Source organism: Danio rerio, chromosome 1 (assembly GCF_052040795.2).
Source record: "Danio rerio strain M-AB ecotype USA chromosome 1, GRCz13ab, whole genome shotgun sequence".
NCBI classification, from domain to species: Eukaryota; Metazoa; Chordata; class Actinopteri; order Cypriniformes; family Danionidae; genus Danio; species Danio rerio.
In genome coordinates this window covers 32,548,892-32,571,583 of record NC_141021.1, presented here as the reverse complement: position 1 = coordinate 32,571,583, position 22,692 = coordinate 32,548,892, and the positions used below count along the sequence as shown (strand labels likewise).

At 35.0% G+C, this 22,692-nt stretch overlaps 2 protein-coding genes across 5 annotated transcripts in view; both read right to left on the bottom strand.

Annotated features, from left to right (window-relative positions):
• The window catches only part of zc3h13 (zinc finger CCCH-type containing 13), a 34,150-nt gene extending 19,177 nt beyond the window's left edge, over positions 1–14,973 (bottom strand). For 3 of the 4 annotated variants that reach the window (XM_087235947.1, XM_087235948.1, XM_087235949.1), the window contains exons 1-12: positions 14,832–14,973; positions 12,190–12,336; positions 11,300–11,409; positions 11,083–11,197; positions 10,867–10,978; positions 10,425–10,552; positions 10,276–10,320; positions 9,633–9,811; positions 9,341–9,541; positions 9,069–9,221; positions 5,988–6,349; positions 934–1,389 (exon numbers count right to left, since the gene is read on the bottom strand). In XM_087235947.1, the coding sequence (XP_087092073.1) occupies positions 934–1,389; positions 5,988–6,349; positions 9,069–9,221; positions 9,341–9,541; positions 9,633–9,811; positions 10,276–10,320; positions 10,425–10,552; positions 10,867–10,978; positions 11,083–11,197; positions 11,300–11,409; positions 12,190–12,327 (1,999 nt within the window). In that variant the 5' untranslated portion in view covers positions 12,328–12,336; positions 14,832–14,973. 4 annotated transcript variants of the gene reach the window in all.
• Positions 14,974–18,072: 3,099 nt separating this feature from the next.
• On the bottom strand, positions 18,073–22,120 carry cpb2 (carboxypeptidase B2 (plasma)). Its single transcript, NM_001020703.2, is given in 11 exon segments — positions 18,073–18,260; positions 18,358–18,442; positions 18,553–18,755; positions 18,868–18,958; positions 19,217–19,327; positions 19,857–19,964; positions 20,141–20,242; positions 20,336–20,444; positions 20,599–20,723; positions 20,947–21,022; positions 22,022–22,120. Coding segments are annotated over 11 exon segments (1,275 nt in total). The 5' UTR covers positions 22,099–22,120.
• Positions 22,121–22,692: the final 572 nt, after the last annotated feature.

The following is a 22,692-nucleotide window of genomic DNA, read 5'->3' as shown; positions in this document are numbered from 1 at the left end:
AACAACATTTAAATGTGCCAATCTTGGTGGGTTCTTTTAAACACAACACATTTTGTCTTAAATGAGTATAAACAGTTAGGAAAGCAATGGCATGCTTTCATAAGATGTGTGCATTTTTACAGTGGCACCTCTGTCAATGTAATCAAATAAAAAACAAAAAACAAATAAGAGATTCATTCACGGCTCTTAAATCAACGTTTAAATTATACAGTGAAGAAAAGGTTAATGAGACTTGATAACTTGATTGAATTTCTTTAGAATAGCTATTATTTTTAACAGGCTAAACTGTTTGCTAATTTATTAGCAGCTTTTTCTAATCTATACTAATTATTCTATCCTTTGTTAATAATAATAAAAAACACATCACTGACTGTTTTTAACTGTTTATTTACAATAAAACAGCCAGATGAACATATTTAGTCATTTTGAGATTTTCCCTTATTTTCACATCCCAAAAATGACAGGTATAAAACACACATGTACACTGTGTGCTACCTGCACACATATTTTTAAAGTAATTGCAAACAAAATTTTAACGGTCATCAGCATCTTATATCTTTGTAAGTTTTTAATATTTAGATAGAAAACTTTTATATGTATACACATATATATCTAGAATAAATTATAGAAAACTAAGGACAGTGAATCTGATGTTGTTCTCTCCTCTGGCTTTTGTTATCAGTCTCACACGATTTTTGTTTACTTTTTCTGAAAGTCTTGATAACACCATTGTGAAGTTTTCTCTTTTATTATTTCAGCAAAAAGGGTTTTAAAAAAATTCTCCCATTCACTGCACTTTAAGCTTACACAGCTACTGTATGACGACTTATGCTACTGAGAAACCCGGATATGTGAAAAGGATCCACATTGTAACATTTTTTCAATCAATTGTAACAGTGCAGTGAAAATTCGGTATGTAGTTGTTCCCCTCACCTTTTTCTGTGACATCTGATCCGTGACCCCTCCCTCTGCCTGTTCTTTCAACTCGAGATTCATTCCTATTGTCCGTTCTAGCGTCATTCCTCATATCCTCCCTTCCGTGTCCTCTTCCATAACTCCTTTCTTCCTGGGTCATCGTTTCCTCCTTTCTATGCATTTCAGTCCTTTCTCTCTCTCTTTCCCTCTCCCTTTCTCTTTCCCTATCCCGGTCTCTCTCTCTGTGCTCCAGTGGTTCTCGTCCTGAGCGTTCTCGCGTCTCTGCTGCACGGGCATCTCGAGTGTCTTTGACATCCCCACGATGCTGGCGTTCTTCACGGACATCTCGTCTGTCCCGTTCTCCACGGCGGTCTCGGCTGTCCCTGCAATCACGCTCCTCTCGAGAAGAACTCTGCACGATATCATAGTCTCGCTCATCCCGACTGCTGTCTTTCTCACGCTTCCCACGACTCTCTAAAGAAAGAAAAAAAATTAAGTAAGCAAACTTAACACATTTTATTGCTACACATTGGCAAAAACATGTTGAACAACTGAACACCACACAGACAAAAAAAAAAAAAGAGGTTAGCTGACAACAAATGGTGAAATTACACACTACTTGTTTCAAAGTTAACTTTACCTAACAAAAAAGGAAAAAGGAGTCATAAACTTTGGCTCCGAATAAGTCATAGAGTTAGCATTTTATCTCATTAAATAGAGTCAGTATTTAAAAAGTAGGGTTGATAGGTTCATTTAAGTTTTTAAATACTTCCCAAATTATGTTTAACAGAGCAAGGAAATGTTCACAGTATGTCTGATACTATTTTTTCTTCTGGAGAAAGTCTTATTAGTTTCATTTGGGCTAGAATAAAAGCAGTTTTTGTTTTTTAATGAACCATAATAAGGTGAATATTATCAACTTCTTTAAGCAAAAATTTTTACAACTGTCTGCAGAACAAACTATCATTATACAATAACTTGCCTAATTACCCTAACCTGCCTAGTACCTTATTAACCTAGTTAAGCTAAATGTTAATTATTAATTAAAATTAAATGTCACTTTAAGCTGTATAGAAGTGTCTTGTAAAATATCATTTTCTGTCATCATGGCCAAGATAAAATAAATCAGTTATTATAAATGAGTTATAAAAACTATTATGTTTAGAAATGTGTTGAAAAAAACGTTAAACAGAAATTGGGGGGGATGGGCTAAACAGAGAGCTAATAATTCTTTTATACATATATATATATAGGGCTGGGCGATAATTCGATATCGATAATTATCACGATATAAAATTTTTCGATAAAACTATGACAGTTCAATAATTGCTGGATAATAATTACGCACTATGCGTAACGTTGCGCAAGCATTTTGCAGTCTGCCCTTCCGATTGCCGCATGCTGTAGAAGTTTACACCCATACAGTGTTAATTGTACTTAAGAGAGTAAGAAATAAAAGGGTAAAAAAGGTCAGAGCCACACACAAGAATTGTCACTAGACCTCAGTCATGAGCTATGTAGTTTTTTGCTATCCGACACAAAACAGCAACGTGCACTGCAAACTGCGCAGACGACTCGTGTCATCAAAAGCAGGCAAGACCACAAGCCTGTTTCATCATTTAAAACAAGACCACCCTTTTGAAGATGCTAAGAAATTACAGACCTAAACAAGTGCTGGAAAACCAGGGCAACTACCCAGCAGTCTCATGTCATCATTTTCGAAAGCCGTGGCTTACGAGAAAAACCCCCCAAAAAGACAGACGAAAGATATGACAGACAACACAATCTCAAACACATCCCAATGAACACTTGAAGCTTGCTCTACAGGCTATATTAAAGGGTCACGAAACACCAAAATACATTTTTTGAGCTTTTGACAGTCGTATATGTGTCCCACACTGCTAAAAACACTATTAGGACACCTATATTTCACTAAAAAGTGTAAATTGGTTGTTTTTGCGTTCTTTCAAGCAAATTCGTACTTCCTGTTTGAAACTAATTTTTGAAGCTGCGTCACGGTCATGACATAATAGCGTGTATTCCAGCGTGCAGACTGGGCGTCTGTGCCTGAGTGAGTCTTATTACGTCTTACAGTGTGATACATTAATGCATGAGTAAGGCTTGGTTCAAACCAATCAGCGCGCTCTATTGTACAACTTCATTAATATTCATTAGTGTCACCGTGTTTACACCACAAGGACGCCACGTTGTGTTGGCAAAACAAGCGTGAAGTGTTGCTTTTATAGTTTGCTGCCGTTAAGTTTCGTTTTCATTTTCTCTCTGTGAGAACTTATCTGGATCACGTGTGGATTAACAGTGTACGCGACGCTCGACAACAATAACTTACGTGTCTAAGGAGGATTATTGTTTACCTGAGAGCTGTTCTCATCTGCAAACGCTGAAATCTGGATTTGCTTGTAGTATTCTCTCCATAAAGACGCGGCTCTAGTTGCTGGTGATTGTCCTGTCTCTACAGATTTGGTAAGTGAGCGACCAGTGCTCTTTGTTTATTCAGTTTGCTCGTATCGAATTAAGTTAACTATAGCACTGAGTGCAGAAATGTTAGCACCGCATTTAGTGACCGGAATAACACACGCGGCTTTCTGACGCTACCTGCCGTGTGCATCTAAGTTTCCGGGAAATGCGGAGTTTTTTTTTTCTCTCATTCGCCGTGCGGTATCAAACATTGCATGAAAAATACACGCTTAGAGCAGTTCCTCGAATCAAATACCTCGTTTGTCGCGAGGGGCATGAATGAATTCCCTGAATGAAAGAGCCAAACTGCAGTTGAAGTCCAACATTTATTAATTCAGCAAATAATTCGACTACAGATGTCCATGTAGGTTAAACACCATCGCTTTCTCCTGTCTGTGTGGGTGTGTATTTTGACTCTGAAACTCGCGCGTGCACAAATAGACACTCCCACACCATCCCACTTTAGTTCCTCCGACACTCCCCCCTAAACAGAGCTGGACACGCCCACTTTTCTGACTTTTTCGAAAGTAGAGGTGTGAAAACACCCTGCTGAAACGAGGGGGTTTCATGGCCCTTTAAGGATATTTACACTACAACATTAACACTAATAAAAATAATATAATGAAGTAGCAAATTGAAAGGATCAAACAAAAATTGGTAAACTCGAGTAAGGGAAGATAGTGAAGCCAAACAAAAGAAAGAAATATAACAAAACATTTCTAATTCATAAATAACTCCTTCAGCGCAGTGCACCACATTCTTCCCAACCCTGAATAAAATAAATATAAAGATGACATTCACCTCTTACCTGATGTCTTTAACAATACATTTTCTACGTGTTTGCAAAATGGAAGTCGTATGACATCTTCCCTATCCACCTTACTCTGAGAAAAGAGTGAACTTGAGGAGAGATTGTAGCTTAATATTGTCGGGAAAGAGCCGAGCCAAAAAAATTAAATAAAAATGAACAAAACTCACAAAATTTCTCAATATGGGCAAAAGTAATGCAAAATAATTTTACCCAAAGGAGAGTTAAGCAAAAACAACGAAAATCATAATCATGTGAGCAAAATACACCAAAAATGAGATCAAAGGAAAAAGCGCGCAGACTGCAGTGAATAATGCTAAGCTGACTCTCTGCTTTCTTGCTGATCCACTGCCATGTCCCGCTATACACCCGCAACCGACCTGCAATTAGCTAATTATAATGTATTTTTTTATTACCCTACCCGCGGTTTATCCGCAGCGCCCGCAGATATAACCGCCATTTACACATCACTAACGGGAGGCAAAAGTACAACCTTTAGGGCTCCCCGCATGTTTTCGTTGTGATGCGCGATTAGTAAAATAAAAGTCTGCATAGGCCTATTTGTGCTAGTCTGTCAGACAAATGTGGTTAAAACATCCGCGGATATAATGGAGATCAGCGAATAACTGGGTTTATGCGTCCCGCTATATGCGATGTCAAGAGGTAAACTGCACACACTTGATTATGTAATGCGTGCACGTGTCTCACAGCGCAAAGCATAACTAAACCTTTACATGTCCATGTTTAATCAGTCATCGATAAGATCTATTGATTAAAGTGTTATTGACAATCAATAGATCAAGTAATCGTTAGCATCCCTAAATAAAAATTTGTTAAAGTATATGTCACCCTAATACATCCAAATTCATCCAAAACTGAAAATTCTGTGACCATTAACTCACCTTTACTTGTTCCAAACCGGGTTTATTATTATTATTTTTTCTGATGTTGAACAATAATATCCAATAACTTGTAATGTCTTTGGTTGTAGAAAACTTGAACAGTAAATGCTGAATTAAGATTGTTCTTTTGTTTATTATTTTATTATTTATATTGTCAGACAGCTAAAACATTTCACTATATGTGTTAAATCAGCTGCACAAACTGATTGGCATACAGAAAATCTTATAAAATTGATAGATATAAAGATTTTACGTTTATCGTGATAAATATCGATATCAACTGATATGAAAAAATTATGATAACTTTTTTGTCATATCGCCCAGCTCTACATATACATATATATATATATATATATATATATATATATATATATATATATATATATATATATATATATATATATATATTAGGGCTGTCAAATTATAAAAAACATATGTAATTAATCACGCTTTCTTGTAATTAATCACAAAACGAAACGCTGTATTAATTACAGAAATAAAAACACAGGCATTTAAGTGCCATTTGAATTTCAAAACAATCAATGCCAATTACAAACAAAAAAGATTTCCATGTTGGTCTTCTAAGTGGACCACACAAATCGTGATTAAAATCGAAAATGCAATATTGTTCAAATACAATGTGACAGCACGAGAGCGTTTTATCCACCATGTCACCATCTATAACGGATCAGCTGTGATCGGCACAGCCGTTTAACATCACTGTCCATGTCCATCACTGTCCAAAATCACTCATGTTGTTTTGTGCATGTAGTCGAGTTTTACATCATCAATGCACCATAATATCAAATTGAACCGAATTGATGGCATGCTAATCGTGACCGAACCTAACCATGAAACCACTGTTCACATCCCTATGTGTGACTTACCATCTCTGCGCTCATGCCGTCTCTCCTGGACTGCTGGACTCCTTTCTTGCTCTGCTCTTCCCCTGTCCCTGTCCCTCTCCCGCTCCCGCTCTCTCTCCCTGCCCTGTGAGCGGTGAGAGGCACTGGGGCTGGACCTGCGAGGGGCAGATGCTGGTGATGGGTCCCTCTGGGGGGTGATGGATGAGCGAGAGCGGCGTGAGGATTGAGTGGGAGGGGGTGAGGCTGAGGGGGTGATGGAACTTCGTCTGTGGCGAGGGGATGGGGAGTGTCTCTGGGCTGAAGAGCCTGACTGTGAAGATGGGGACTGCTGTTGTCTGGAGGAAGGGGAAGTACTGCGGCGGTGACGGGGTGGAGTTCTAGACCTGAAAAAGCAAAGCACAAAAGATAAAAATCAAGATATATATATATATATATATATATATATATATATATATATATATATATATATATATATATATATATATTTTTTTTTTTTTTTTTTTTTTAACAATTTTTGAAATTCGAAATTGATGCAATAAAATGCTAAGTGCTAATGAAAAGCTAAGAATTTTGGGATATTTTGGCCAAAAAAGCAAATCAATGTCATATTGCATTAACCTCGAGAAAGACATTCAAAATGAAATCACAGCATACAGCTAGAAAGCACTGATCATATCTTGTATGATAAATATACCTTCAAACTTATTTAAAAAAAATCTGTTTTCTGATTCACATTTTATCGGTACTGCCCAGCTCTGTGACACACTATGGGCCCTATCATACACCCGGCGAAATGTGGCGCAAGATGTGACACAACAGTTATTTGCTATTTTCAACTTGGCGCAAGAGTGGTTTTGACGTTTTCTGCCACGCTGTTTAAATAACAAATGCATTTGCGCTCATATGTGCGTCCATAGGCGTTCTGGTCTAAAAAGGAAGGCGTTCTGAGGTGCATTGCTAGCGCGTTGCTATTTTGAGAAACTATATTAGATAGACCAAAACAAAGCCGGTCTAAAGTCCAGCGCACAGTGCGTTAGTTGTGCGCCTCACTTACAGCTTAATACAAACAAGATGTAGAGCAATACGCAAATAACTTTACATATGAAAAAGAATTTAAATATTAAGGATATATTTAGGATATAATAATGATATATATATAGGATCTAATAAGGATATAATTGATATATATGATATATGATATAAATATAAAGGATTAAAATATTACAAAACATAATTTTCTAGCCTACATCAATTAAAAAAAAACTGCCTTCATGCCTTTTTCATCTTGGGAGGCTTTTTCAGTTTATTCATAACAATTTGCTTTTGTATAATGTTATCATTATTAGCAGTATTATTTATTATATCCATATTTATATTTGTTTTATTAAAAACAAGCTTAGATTTGCCCACCTGTCAGGTTTCAGACCATATGGGGCATAGCATGTGTATTTGGATATAACTCAGGTTTTTGACCACACTTCGCTATTATTGTTCATTTATTAGTTTGCTGGAAATTAGAACTGAATTTAGAAATAGTTTTGAAACAAATCTTTGTGCTTAACAAACGAAATTAATTATTTACAGGCTAATGGATATCTGTGCGTACACGGTTTCCCTCTCCACGAGATTGAAAGTAGATTATGAGATGCCTTATCTCTCATTCTCGCGCTGTAGATGCTCTGTTTAACTGTTTTCTTGCTTGTGAAATGCTCAGTTTTTCCACTTACACTAACTTTACGTCATGTAAATAGCAAATGCTCTTATGGCGCGACGCAACTGGCTCTTAAAGGGAATGGGAGATGAGACTCTGATTGGTCTATTCTCAAAACACACCTATAACTCATTAAGAAAGTAAGCTCAACCCTTTTAGATCATGCGCCACAGCGCAAAGCGGATTTTTCCGTCCTTAAAATAGCAAAAGTGGACAATGACAAAAATGGACTATGAAAGTGTTTGCACCCTGCTCTTTTCGGTTTGCGCATGGACCGTCAAAATAGAGCCCTATAGGTTTAAACTCAACAGTCTGATTGCAAATCAAACAGACAAATAATTCTGGAATTGTAATAGATAGCGTAAGAGATTCCGGCTCCACTTGTTACTAAGGGTGTCACTGTCACGATCCTCCAAATCCTTGATTCGATTACATTTTCAATTCTAAAGTCACGGTTCGATTAGATTTTCGATTTAAAAAAGAAAAATCAAACAATATCATAAACAAATCATGCCATTAATTGAATAAAGATAAGTTACACACATAATTGCCACCTGTCAATCATTTTTTCCGGAGGACTCGTGAAGAGGCAGTGATCTGTGTCCTTATAATAGTGTTGATGAAAAAGGTACACAACCAACAGGAACTAGCCAACAGTACCTGAGGTGTTCGCTAAAATTACCAAGTACAAGTGTGAAAGTGAAAGATTGAAGCAGTCTGCTGACCCGCTGACTGCCTGGACCCGCTGTCTCGAGCGCATGACAATGTGTGTGCGTCTCTGTGTGTGCCTGCCTGTGTGTGTGTGTGTGTTTGTGTGTGTGATCACATGATGTGCATTTTCAGTGGTAGTTAGGAAGGACAGCTGCTCAGAAATGCAAAACGCCAGTGTGGATGTGGATCGTTATCATTATAAAATGCCATTAAAAACTAAGACCTATTCATGTAAACAGGGCCTGTGTGTATTTTTCGTGAGAGGATTTGCAATAGGGGCGGAGGATCGCGATGCCGGTATTGTTTGTCGGCCCAACCCTAATACATAGCAGAGCTTGCAAACTGTGTTTTTTTTTGTTTTTTTTTTGACAACACGAACGTTGTCAACATAACTCACTGGAAATCCAAAATACGTTTACACCGGCGACTTTTAAAAGAGGAGAAGGTTTAAGCTCTTCGACGGGTCTCCTGCGTCTGCAGTTCAAAAAAGCTCTTCAACAAGCGTGTCTTTTTTCCTCTTAGCAAGCCAAGCTGACGTGACATGGGGCCATGGCAGCATCGACGATTCCATTTTTTCATTCGATAATCGAAATTGAGCATGAATTTCGATCGATTTCGATTTAAAATCAAAATCGAGACACCCTTACTTGTTACCATTTAATAAGTGCAGCTCCTCTCACCTATGCTGTGAGGCTTGTTTAGAAGAGGGTTTGGGAGATGATGACTTCCTTCTGGCTGGTGGAGATGCTTCCCTGGAAGGTGGGGAGAGACTTCCAGATCGTTCTTCTGAGGTCATTGAGCGTTTGGCTTTATGGGAACTGTCTGAACGGTCCCTGCAATTAAGTAAAGGATAAAGGTGAATATGTCATGTTAATATTCATAACTAATTAGAAATGTTTTCACAAATTGACATTGTACAATTTACACTTCTACAAAATCTAGATGACCATACCTGCGCTTTTCTTTTTTCTCTTTGTGCTTCTCTGCATCTCGTCCTCTTTCTTTGCCTTCTTTAGTTTTGTCCTCAGATTTATCCTTGTTCTTGTGTTTGTTCTTGTGTTTTTTCCCAACCACTGGGTTCTCCACAGGGACTGGGGGTGGAGGACTGGGCGTCCGTGGCCCTTTTCTTTTACCATGGCCACTCTTAGATGACCTGTTAAAAAAATTATACAGCAAGTCAAGTACTTTAATTTTATAAACTTTAAATTTTCAAGTTCAATTTAAATGCTTAATATTAAACTAACCTGCTGTCAGTCTCCTCTGCTCTCGTCTGGTCAGACACTGGTGAGGAAATAACTGAGGAAGTGGAGGACTTCTTCTCTTTCTTGCTGGGGTTCCCACCTTTCCCGCCTCTGTGTTTGGGTGAGCCGCTAGATTTACGAGATGATGGGGATCCTTTAGAGCTGGTGTGCTCAGGAGAGGCCTAAAATAGATCAATAACACATCTGTATAAACTATAAAAATAGCAGTCTATGCTAAAAGGTTATACACTGGCTACAATGCTAAAAGAACCATTTTAGGCGAAAATTCAACCAAAAATTTTAATTTTCTCACTATTCACCCTCCAAATAAGTGTTTTTTTTTGTGCAACACAAAAGCAGATATTTTGGGTTTTTATTCAATAAATTTTTTTTGGGGGGTGACCTATCACTTTAAGGCATAGGTCTCAAACTTAATTCCTGGAGGGCCGCAGCTCTGCACAGTTTCGCTCCAACCCTCATCAAACACAGCTGATCCAACTAATCAAGGTGTTCAAGACTAGTCTATTAAGCAGGTGTGAGTTGGAGGCGGTTGGAGGTAAACTATGCAGAGCTGTGGTCCTTCAGGGATTGAGTTTGTGACCACTGCATTAAGGAATTTTCCTTGTATGTCTGTGTTCAAACCTACCCTGTCTTTAGAACTACTGCCGGTCCTGGTTTTGGAGACCGATTCCTGTTGAGAATATGCATGCCATTACTCAGTGTTCAGGATTACTCTCACTCAAATTTTAAAGTATAGATACAGAAAATCAAACACAATGTAATTACACAACATACTTCTTTCTTGATGATGATTTCTTCTCGTTTGTCCATGTTCTCCTGCTCCAGCTTCATCAGCTCCCGCTGAATCTTCTGTCTCTTCATTTCAAGAGATAACTCGTAATCGTAATCACCGTTGTCAGAATCTAGCAAAACCAAAGACATGAATACAAATCAAATCATCCTCCTTTGCTTTTAAGGACAAGTTAAGCTGGAGTTACTCTAGAGTAATCTATCATTTTCTCTTCCTCATGTAATTCCAAACCCATTCGATTAAAGTTAAAAGTATTATGAAATTGGAAGTGTATAAGGTTAAAGGGATAGTTCGCCCAAACATTTTCTAACAAGTGACAAATTTCATTCTTCTGTGTGCTATTTTATTTTATTGTTTTTTAATCAAATCAATCTTTTTAGTGTGTTTTCTTTTATCACACTCTTTAGCGTGTAGTTCATCTTTCACCTTCACGACTGGCTTCCCAATCTGCTGTTTCCTCCTCACTAGCTGGAGTGCGTTCTTTTGTGATTTTAATATCCTCCTTTTCTCTATGTCTGCCTCGGGATGAATCTCGCTGCTAATCAGAAAAAGCAAAAACATTATCAACAACAACTGCAAAACTCAACAGCGAAACCCTTGTTTATATGTTCCCCCCAAACAATCTAATCTAGAACAGCATACTCTGGTTGTGGGTGAAGTGGGCTCGTCTGCGTCTCTTTTTGGAGCGTCACCATCTACATCCTGTCTCTTATTCTTCATCCTCTCCCGGAGATCCCCAGTGGGCCTCTCGGCTGACCTACACACAAACACGCATGCCAAAAAGTCAAGCTTCCTGTCAGGTACTCATGTAGGTAATAATAAGTACATCCAGATAAAAAAATTTTATAAAAAATCACACCTATTGAACGTTCCAGAGAAGCCTTTTCCTCGTGATGGGGTTCCATGTGTGTATCGACACGTGTTACCGTAACTACAGTTCCCAGTCTTTAACCAGTTTCTACAATGAGTCTGCAGAAAATTGCAAACATGGGTCAGTCTGTTGCATTTAAAGCATTTAGGAGAGAAACTGTAAAAACAAAATGAACTACTACCAAGACAGCACTACTTGGCATTTTAGATATATGAAATTATCAATTAAGGCTGTAAAATATGATATAAATATTGATGATTTTTTTTTTACTATATTGAATATAAACAAAGTAAAACCATTTTATATTACTCTATTGTTTATTTTATTAATACTCTATTATGTAATTATAATACACTGTTTATAGTAATACTTTTTCTCAATGTATATTAGCGCAATATTATAAATAGGCAGAACCATGAATAACAGCATTACAATCTTGAAAGTAAAATTTTTACACTTTACAAATTGTTTAGCAGTATTTGTTTATTCTTATGTTGGACCTGCAGACATTTATTTTTGAGAAGTGTTTAATATATTTGCTATTAATATTTAAAGTATATTTCATCAGTTTTATACAAACATTTGCCTTGAAGTTCTTAATAAAGTGAGAAATGTGATCTCATATGGATGAATAAACTCTATAATATCCATTTTAAAATGTAAAATGAGAATAGTGCTTTACATGTGGTCAAAATAAACTGTTAATTCATTAAATTTATAGAAATGATACTTTATTGTGATACTTTTTGTTATCAGATTCAGGATATGAGATGATTTGTATCATGATATGAGATTTTTGTCATATCGCCCAGCCCTACTGTCCAAGTATTCAGATTTTTTATTTCAGGAGCATCAAAGCAGGTGACCAGAATCCGTACCTCTGCTGCATTACTGGCCGTGCTGGGCCCGAGTCTCTCAAACACACTGGGCCTGCGGGAGGGGGTGGTCGTGCTACTGCTGCTGTCCGATATGGTCTTCGAATTCTCCACTGTAACCTTCCGCCTGATCTTGGACATTCTGCAGGGCTGAATTAAAAATAAATCGAAATCACTTCAATTACAAAGCTGTGTTACAGTCAAGATCCCAGAGCCATAAAACTTTACATTTATATATATAAATTGTGGTTAAATTTAGCTTTTTGTTTTGTTTTAATGATAACCTAACCTTGAAGGGAGTTGATGCCAACTCCAACATTTATACATATATAAACAACCTTATATACACCATATATTATACAATTGCAGGTTAACAGAATGTAATTTTAAGGCTTGGTTGTGTTTCTAAGATGCAAAGCAATGTATGTTCATGTTTCACTTGAAGGAAATCATGCTATTTTTTCATAAATCTTTTTTTTTTTGCTGCTACATGAGTTAGCTATCCTGTATTTTTTTCACTCAACGCGTTACACTGCGTCTTTCACATATATCCGGAATATGCCTGTGTAAGTAACATGAATCATCCACATATCTTTTGCGAGTTCATGATCTGAGATGTTAAACGCATGGAAAAGCTGTCTAAAGAGAATCAATGCAAAGTTGCGCACACACATAAAGAGACGCTGCACGTGCTGGTGAAGTGTGTGTGTGTTTACATCAGTTTGACTGATAAATATGAATTTGTAGCTAAATCGTTTGCGGTGCAAAACAGCACTTCCCATTGTTTACATTGCTACTAAAGCATACTGTTAACTCTAGACACTGTACATGTCATGATCAATTTTAAAAAATAAAAACACAGCAATGTGTGTGCGCGGTAAAAGTACCTTTGTGATCTCACAAGGGCCGGAAGTATTTTTTGTAGTCCCCAAAATTTGTTCCTTGTAGGCTTTGCTAAGCTAACTCTGTAAAAACCAAGGTCTCCCTTTGCATTGAACTTTGAGCTTTTTACATTCAGAGATGTTGCTTATAATCACACAGCTACATTGCACACCAACTAAAGTTTAAAAAATGATATCGTAGTGGATCACCCCTTTAACCTTCCGTAAAACTGCTGTAGAATGAAAATGATTAGGGAAAGCACTATACAAAACTTTGTCAAATCAGCAAGACTAAGAAAATACACTATGCCACTGACAATGAGTATGTCTTCTAACACATTAAAATACTAAAACATATCATTAAATTCAGAATTATGTTCTTTTCATTTATGCTTGTTGGAACTTTCCTCCAAAAGCTTTTGATGTTGAAAAGTTTGAAGTGACTTTTGTTGACATTTTTCATAGTTAAAATTGTGGACAATTTTACTAGTGATATATTTGTGTCTGTGTTTGTGTATTAAATCATGGTACAAAAACCTGGTAATAAACCACCTGTACCTATTATGTTATTTTAAAGATTTAAATCTTTCTGTATTATTTCTTAAACAATATATGTTCCCAAACTACTAAAATGCCAATAAAAATCTCTTTGTTAATCTGCAGTGTTGAATTTACTTAATAAATAGAATACACAACCAGAAGAACCACAAAATATGGCATATATTGTATATGGCATATCATGTGGCATATATTTGCTCAATTAACATACACTTGTGTCTCTGTAATCACATCTGTGCTAGAATTTAGCCTTCCAAGAATTAAAATCAAGCCAGGCACTTCTGGTGTGAACATTTTTTTTTCCAAGAAACTTTGAACGAGTTAATCCTGACTGAAAAGGCCAGCTAACAATCTACCCTTCAAGTAAAATGAAAAGTATGATAAATAACAGGCTGACAAATTCAATTAACAACATATATACTTGTACATAGGTTGCTTGTTTGGAAAAAAGTGAGCTGATTTTAAAACATTGCCAAAACACTGGTTTAAAAACAAAATATATAGCAGATATTTAATAATTTATATTGAGATGATAAACAATTATGTAGAAAATGTTATTATTTACTCAACAGTTTGCATATAACTTAGTTGAAATATTTTCATCGTTCTAAATCCACATGCTGTTATTAGGGTTTAGTGTAATTGGCTTATTATTTTGGTTAGTTTCTAGCTGTTAATGACTTAATGTTATGTCTAATTAATTATGTGATGTGGTCTCCAAATAACAGCTTGCGATGATTGTAACATTAGCTTGAAGGATGATTCTGTCTCTGATCATCAATGCAGGGCAGTTTACTACATCCACACAAATGAACATTATAATTATTTAATTCTCGTGGCTTTTGTAGCTTGCAAAAAGCCATGAATGTTCCATTTATTTTACAGAGCCCCGAACACTGTAAACAACAGCACTGGCTGTAACGTAACGTAACGTACTACATTTAGTCGTATCTGCTTGACACTCTCCAACGCACATTAACGATATCGTAATTGAGACTATAACTATTTATGCACCATGCGAAGCTTAACACAAACACACAAAAAAAGATAGTTAATATATGTGCGCGTTTTAAACGGTCATTCATTTGCAGAATGAAGCTATACAACTGCATGACTGCAGCGCGGCCTACACTGTTAACACAAGCCTATATAACGATACAGCTAAAACGGACCCTTTAATGGCTCCATAAACAAATTCTAATTTACCCGAATATGATTGATGCGTCAAGTCCAGTTTCACAGACTATTGGGGATAACCTCCTAATCACATGCAAAAGTCTTGCAAAGCGGTCTTCCCCTTAGCCGCCGTCATGATGCTGGCAAGACAGCGCAAACTCTGCACACATTCAGCTTCCTGAAGCACAAAGAAGTGGATTGTGGGAAACTGGAGGTCTAATCCGAAGAATTGGTTTGCCTAACACACAGGCTACATGAACATTATTTCCTGTTGTGTTTTAATGATAAAAGTATGTTCATTTAATTCTAAAATAAAAAAAACAAAGAATTTAAAGAGTTTAAGCCACCTATAAAGTTACAAACAACAATGCGGACACACATTATGATGAGTTGAGGCCAGTAGAGGCAGAATTTCACTCACACACACACACACACACACACACACACACACACACACACACACACACACACACACATATATATATATATATATATATATATATATATATATATATATATATATATATATATATATATATATATATATATATATATATAATTATATTATTATTATTATTATTATTATTATTATTATTATTATTATTATTATTATTATTATGTTTTAATTATTATATTTAAAAAAAAAGGCCAAATTGTGACTAAGGACAGTTGCATGTGCTGGCCAGTTTGTTTTTTGTCTAATAAATGACAGTAGGCTACAGTTTTTTTTTTTTTACTTTAAACCTTTAACAGATTGCTATTTTTCATATTGATATATGATGTCATAAATTTGTGTTTTAAAAATTTGTCTTGTTTATTTATTTTTACATATTTTTTAGGAAATATTTTTAGTACATAATTAAAGTGTGGTTATGATGACATCTGACTAGTTAATCCAGCAACAAAAAAAAATCACTAAAACGCAGTATTATTTTATTATTAATGTGTTTATTATTAAACACAGTATTAGGTAATCTTATAGTATTAATTAATTAATATTTTATCCATAACCCGCAGTAAATAAAAATAGTAGTTTATAGTTACATAAAAAGCAACAACATGCAAATAAAAAGACCTCTGCCTTTAATTTTTTATAGGATCGTGTATTAGCTTTGTATGTATGTAGATTGACAACACAGACTGATTTTATAGCACCAGGTTAAATTTTCTGACTTCTTTATGGTAATCAAATACATTGAAAATAAATACAGGCCACAACATTGAGGATGATCTCCAAAATTAAACCAATAGACTTATGCTGAAAATACAAGTCCACAAGGCTCATTGCGGAGAGGTTAATATTGAATTGTATGTTATTAAATTAAATTAAATGAATAATATTTAACCATTCTTAGCATGTAGTCCTGTATAAGACTGACATTTATTTTACAATGGTTTTAAAAAAAGACTTAAAAAGTCATACATTTGAAATAGTGACTGACACCTGCAGAAACCATGATTGTGATGTTCTATATAAATTTTTAGACATATTTGCTTTACAATACATGACTCTCTTCTTTTTTGTACTATCTTGGTTACATCAAAAATGAGTAGACTATAAAGTATTAATTATCAAGCCAAAAAAATGTAAAACTCAATTATGTATACACTACTATTTGTATAAAAGAATATGTGCAAATAAAAATACACACTTTTGTCTTTGCAGACTTTTCGTAATTTCATTAACTTGTGTTGTATTCCAGTTTTTCCTCAGTCGCTTTAGGACATTTCTCAGATTTGAATTTTTCCAAAACAGTAAGAGCATTTCTCAAAACAACACATACAAATAGCAAAACAACAGCATGTATTACCTAAAAAAGACGGTCTCTTGCTTAAAATCCTTAGTTCATCTCTCAATGAACATGTCAGTGCCCTCAAAATGACAAGTACCTGTGCCATTGTGTACGGATAAGACAGTCCGTCATGTTTAGGGTCAGACCAAATCTGTGGACATTTTTTGCTATTTCTGCACAGAATTGTGTTAAAAATCTGCGGATTTATGCTAAATTATTTTAGGAGTATCGTAACTAAAACCTTTTTATATAAAAAAAGTAATACCTTTTTAACCTTTATTTAATGTTTACAATGCAAATCCAATTAGATAGATCCTCTTTATTTGGAAAACAAACCAGGTCTTTCATATAATATATCTACTAAAAGACAAAAAATATTATTGTACAAACTTTATAGTAAATAATTAATATAATATTTTCATATTAGTCAATAATATTATTGTAAATAATTTAAAAACTGAATAAATATAGATTTACACACATTTACACAAGAAAAAAAAAAACAGAATCATTGATGAGCTAAGAATCTGTGGAATTCTGCACACATAGATTCTGTGTGTATAAAAGAGGTCAGAATTGTTAGGCCGCCTGAATTTTTAGCCCCCCTGTTTATTTTTATTTTTTTTTATTTCTGTTCAAAAGAAATATTTTTTCAACACATTTCTAAACATAACAGCTGTAATAACCAATTTCAAATAACTGATTCATTTTATCTATGCCATAATGACAGTAAAGAATATTTGACTAGGTATTTTTCAATACACTTCTATATAGCTTAAAGGGCAATTAAAGGTTTAACTAGATTAATGAGGTTAACTAGACATGTTAGGGTAATTAAGCAAGCTATTGTATAATGATGGTTTGTTCTGTAGACATTAGGGGAAAAATTAACTTAAAGGGGCTTATAATTTTGTCCTTAAAATTACTTTAAAAAAATTAAAAACTGCTTTTATTGTAGCTGAAATAAAACAAATAAGACTTGAACACAGAAAATGTAATCTAATAATGTGTTGGGGTGACTTATATGCTGTTTTCTTGATCAAAATATTGTATTGTGGTACTATATGTTTGTGATGACATTTTGTCCAACAACATGGGAATTCTTAAACCACACACATAAACACACACAAAACAACAACCCACTCTTAAGGTTTGTTTCTTTATTAATAATTATTATTTATTTATTACTTATCAAGGGCTTTCTGTTTGCACTTTATTTTACAGTTGACCTACATGCACTTTAATGCTCTTAGGCTCAAGTTTAAGAGTACAGGCTTGGGATTATTTATTACCTATTCGCTTTAATTAGATGCAGTATGTACATGTGGAACTGGACTGTAAAATAAAGTGCTATAGCTGAACTGTAATAAGAACATTTAAAGTAGCCTGCACATTTATTTTTAACTAAATGGAAAAGTTCATTATTTGAATCTGTAGCACATTTCATAGTTTGCTCAGGTTGTCTGTAGCGTAAAAAATCATTGGGTTTTGTTGATCACATGTAAAGCTATGACCTTTGCAGCCAGAAGAGCCTCATTACAAGCCTGTGGGATAAAGCTGGGCGGGAGAAGAAAACCATATTGACCACGGTCTTGAAGCTCAAAAGTGAAGGAATATTTTATTCCTAGATCATATGCCCAATCATCAGAGCCTCCTGGAGCTAAATCTAAAGAATGAAAAAACAAAAACAGATGAATGTTTAAAATATTCGGGTAGGAATAAAAAAGCTATTTGTTATTTGTAACAACTGGTAAAAATCTTACAAATGGTTTTTGCACCGGATCCATATTTATAGTTATTCCTGTAGTATCTGCGTATTTTTGTTGAGGCCTCTTTAACAAGTTCAAACTGTCAGAAAAAAAACACAAATTTACTTATAGAACTAAACATTTTGCATTTATTATTGATAAATGTTCATTATTTATAAATTGTCCCACAACAAGCTCAAATGCACACACCAGTTCATTGTGGTTTGGAATCTCATTATAGGAACAGGAGTAAGGAAACAAGAGCATCTGAGAATAGGAGTGAATGGAGAGGTATAGCTTGACTGTGTCCTTATGGGAGCGCAGGAACTTTGCCACAGCTTGGGTCTCTGGTTCAGACTCTGGAAACTGACCGCAATAAGTGGGATCACATGGATCATCGGAGGCCCCTTTAGCTTTAGAACAAAGTGGGAGAATGAAGTCAGGAGTAAAGTATTTTAACAGTGGTTATGAGACTAAGAATTAAAAAAATGTTTAAAAAATATAACTCTTGTATGTGGGACTCACTGCACCAGTTTGCATCAAAATTTCTGTTCAAATCAACTCCAGCACAATAGCTGTCTTTGTTTTCAGAACGATTTTTCCTCCACATACGATCCTGTTTGGTAAATTATAAATGGTAAAGTTAGTGAGAAAAAGAGCAGATTTAAAAAAATAAAAAATATTACATTTTAGATTTTGAGGTAAACTGATGTGGCAGTAAAAAATGTATGGTACACTTTTTTCTTATTTCCTTATTTTAGGGAAAAGAATAATTCACAGCCACGTGTAATTGAAGCAGCATATTAAATGCACTTTAACAGCAACAACAACAACAACAACAACAACAACAACAACACTAAGAATTTTGGCATACTGTTGTCCAAGTGTACTTGTATCCATCTGGGTTCATGACTGTCAAGATGTAAATGTCCATTTTATTAAGCATCTCTGTGATTTCAGTGTTCTGGTTGTAAAATGCTAGTGCCTGTCAAAGTCAAGAATAAAATAAATAGAGTAAATAAAAAGTTCCTTATACACACAAATTTGCACAAGTTTACTACAATACTAATTATTACAGCTTGTTCTTATTTCTCAATCTCACTATATTAAGATCAAATAAAGACACACAAATAAGCAGCCAAGCAAGGAAAACATTGTAAACATTGGGGGAAAATATATATGCACCAAATGGAGAGGCAAATGAGGATGTTGATCAAAATGCATACAAAAATGACAAAGTGTCGTTTTAAATAGTCAGAAAATTACAGCACAATAAAAAGCACATTACTAGTGCACTTATAAAGATTTGAACTATTTGCTTATATAGTTTAAGCAAGCAAAACAGATTAACATATTAATAAACCTGATTTATTGCCTCAGTGGTAAATTTACATCTTGTTTTTAGGTACAGGAAAAGTACAGTGTTATTAAGCTGATGAAAAAGAAAACATAGCATGACACAGCATGAAAGCTAAGCTAATTAAGCTAATGCTGAAAGTAGATTTAACACTAACATAATTGACAAACCACATGCAAAAGGCTGGAGCGATCCACTCCCGTGCATGAATACCACAGTCCATCCACATGGCTCTGTTCACCTCTTCTTCCCTCTTGCCTGACAGCTACAGACAAAGAGACTGGTCATCATTTTAATTGGGAGTATGTGTGTATGTATGTATGCATGTATGTATGTATGTATGTATGTATGTATGTATGTATGTATGTATGTGTGTATGTATGCATGTATGTATGTATGTATGTATGTATGCTCAGATCCACAACACACAATTAAATGTACCTTCAGAACATAGAGTGGCCGTTTCTCAGAAGATGATCCAATAAGAATGACCTTCACCATGTCTGAATGTTCTCGGCTGGTCTTATTTATCCAGTAGTAGATCTGAAACAGGTATGGTCAGATTGTGAAGGATTTCAAAAGGGATATTTTCACACTAAATTGAATGAAAATGTTAAAGTGATTTTTTTTGTTTACATCTTCTAAGGAATGATATCTCTCATAAAAGACGCCTCCGCTTCGGGGATCTGATGTATCATTTCTGATCTGCATCGCAACCAGTGCTGCTGTGTTTTCCACAAGAACTCTGAACAAACGTCAAAAATTTTCTTAAATTCATTATCTCACTTTTTTTTTTCCAGACGTCACATACATTTGATAAATAATATGAATGCGGGAATACTAACAATTAATGAACCAAAAAGTAAATTTAAAGGATTAAGGAATACACATTTGCTTACCTAAATGTAATGGCATGTTCACGAAGGTGTTCTTTGACAAACTGCACACTTGTTGACTGAATGTAAAGGTGAACTTCAGAGTTTGTTGTAATGTAATTGGGTGAAGCAGGTTGCCACAAAGCAGTCTGAATAAACACAGAAGAAAACTTTAACTCAAGCTCACAGGACTGGACTGAGGGTCAGTAGCAAATCAATTTACTGCCAACATTGTAGAGGCTATTTGTAAAATTTGTACTACTTGAGTATTTGAGTAATTAAAAATCTACAGCAGATGTCACATCTCAGATGATTTATATATATTTATTTTATGACAGATTGCCTGTCAGCAGATATTAGAAAATCTCCCACCTCGTTGTGACTTGTAAGGTTCTGCACTTTTTCCACATGTTCCTGTGAGGATACAGTGATAGCCAAAACCTGGTCACTGTGTGTTGTGTGAAAAAAAGAAACAGTTGCAATCATTTACCTTGTATTAATGTTGCACAAAAAAATATATACATATTATAATTAAATAAAATAAATAAATAAAGTTTTTTTTTTTAAATATTTCCCAAATGATGTTTAACAGAGCAAGGACATTTTCACAGTATATCTGATAATATTTCTTCTTCTGCAGAAAGTCTCTTTTTTTTATTTCGGCTAGGATAAAAGCAGTATTTATTTATTTTTTTAATCCATTTTAAGGTCAAATTATTAGCCCCCTTCAGCTATAAATTATTGTCGATAGTCTATAGAACAAACCATTGTTATACAATAACTTGCCCAATTACCCTAACCTGCATAGTTAACCTAATTAGTTAAGCCTTTAAATGTCACTTTAAGCTGTATAAAATTGTCTTGAAAAATATCTGGTCAAATATTATTTACTGTCATCATGGCAAAGATAAAATAAATCAGTTATTAGAAATTAGTTATTAAAACTATTGTTATTACAAATGTGTTTAAAAAAATCTACTCTCTGTTAAACAGAAATCGGGAAAAAAACAAACAGGGGAGCTAATAATTCAGGGGGGCTAATAATTTTGACTTCAACTGTATTTATTTTCCTTTGTTTTAACCCCTTTATAGGGGTCACCACAGCAGAATGAACCACCAACATATATATATATATATATATATATATATATATGTTAGGTTGAAACTACAATGTTTGTGTATCCATTTAAATGGCCATGTTATTACTCCAAAACTGATTAAATGGTAAAATAAATCAAATCTATACAGTCAAAAATCCCTTTATCATGTTTTATTTTGAAAGTAAGTAACTGCCTTTCTTTCGCTGAGATTTACACTGATTAAATACTAAAAAGCCCCTTAGACTACAAAATATTAACAAACAACAGACATCTGATAAGTTGCATATAAGCTAAATTCAAGTAAATCAAAACATTATCAATTAAAGCTTTAGAGAAAATGTACTTACTGTTTCACTTTGCAGAGACACGTCTCAAGAAAGATGCTAAAACAGATGAAGTAAGCCAGCTGTATTAGGGCCCTCATTTTTTTTGTTCTGTCTTCAAATAGTTTGTGCAATAACGTGGACAAGGTAAGAGGCCAGTATTGATCTACAACTGTTTGTTTACTGGTTAAACTTTACTTTGAATTGGCTCTGTGTATACTTTTATATCAACAGGTTTTTGTAAAGATGTATTTTTAAAGAACTGTTATTATTTTATAATAAATATGGTCAGAAAATTAACAGCTAAGGGCAACATTGCTGGCCTCTAATAAACATTCATTTTCTGTTCGTCCTTTATTAATCAGGCGTCGCCACAGCAGAATGAACCGCCAACTTATCTAGCATATGTTTTACGCAGAGTATGCCCTTCCAGCTATGCAACCTAGCAGCCTACTGGGAAACATCCATACACACCCATACACTACGGACAATTTGGCTTACCCAATTCACCTATAACGATACCGCTTGTCTTTGGACTTGTGTGAAAAACTGGAGCACCTGGAGGAAATCTACGCGAACAAGTAAGAACATGCAAACTCCATACAGAAATGCCAACTGACCCAATTGAGGCTCGAACCAGCGACTTTCTTGCTGTGAGGCCACAATACTACCCACTGCGCCACCTCTAGAAGCAT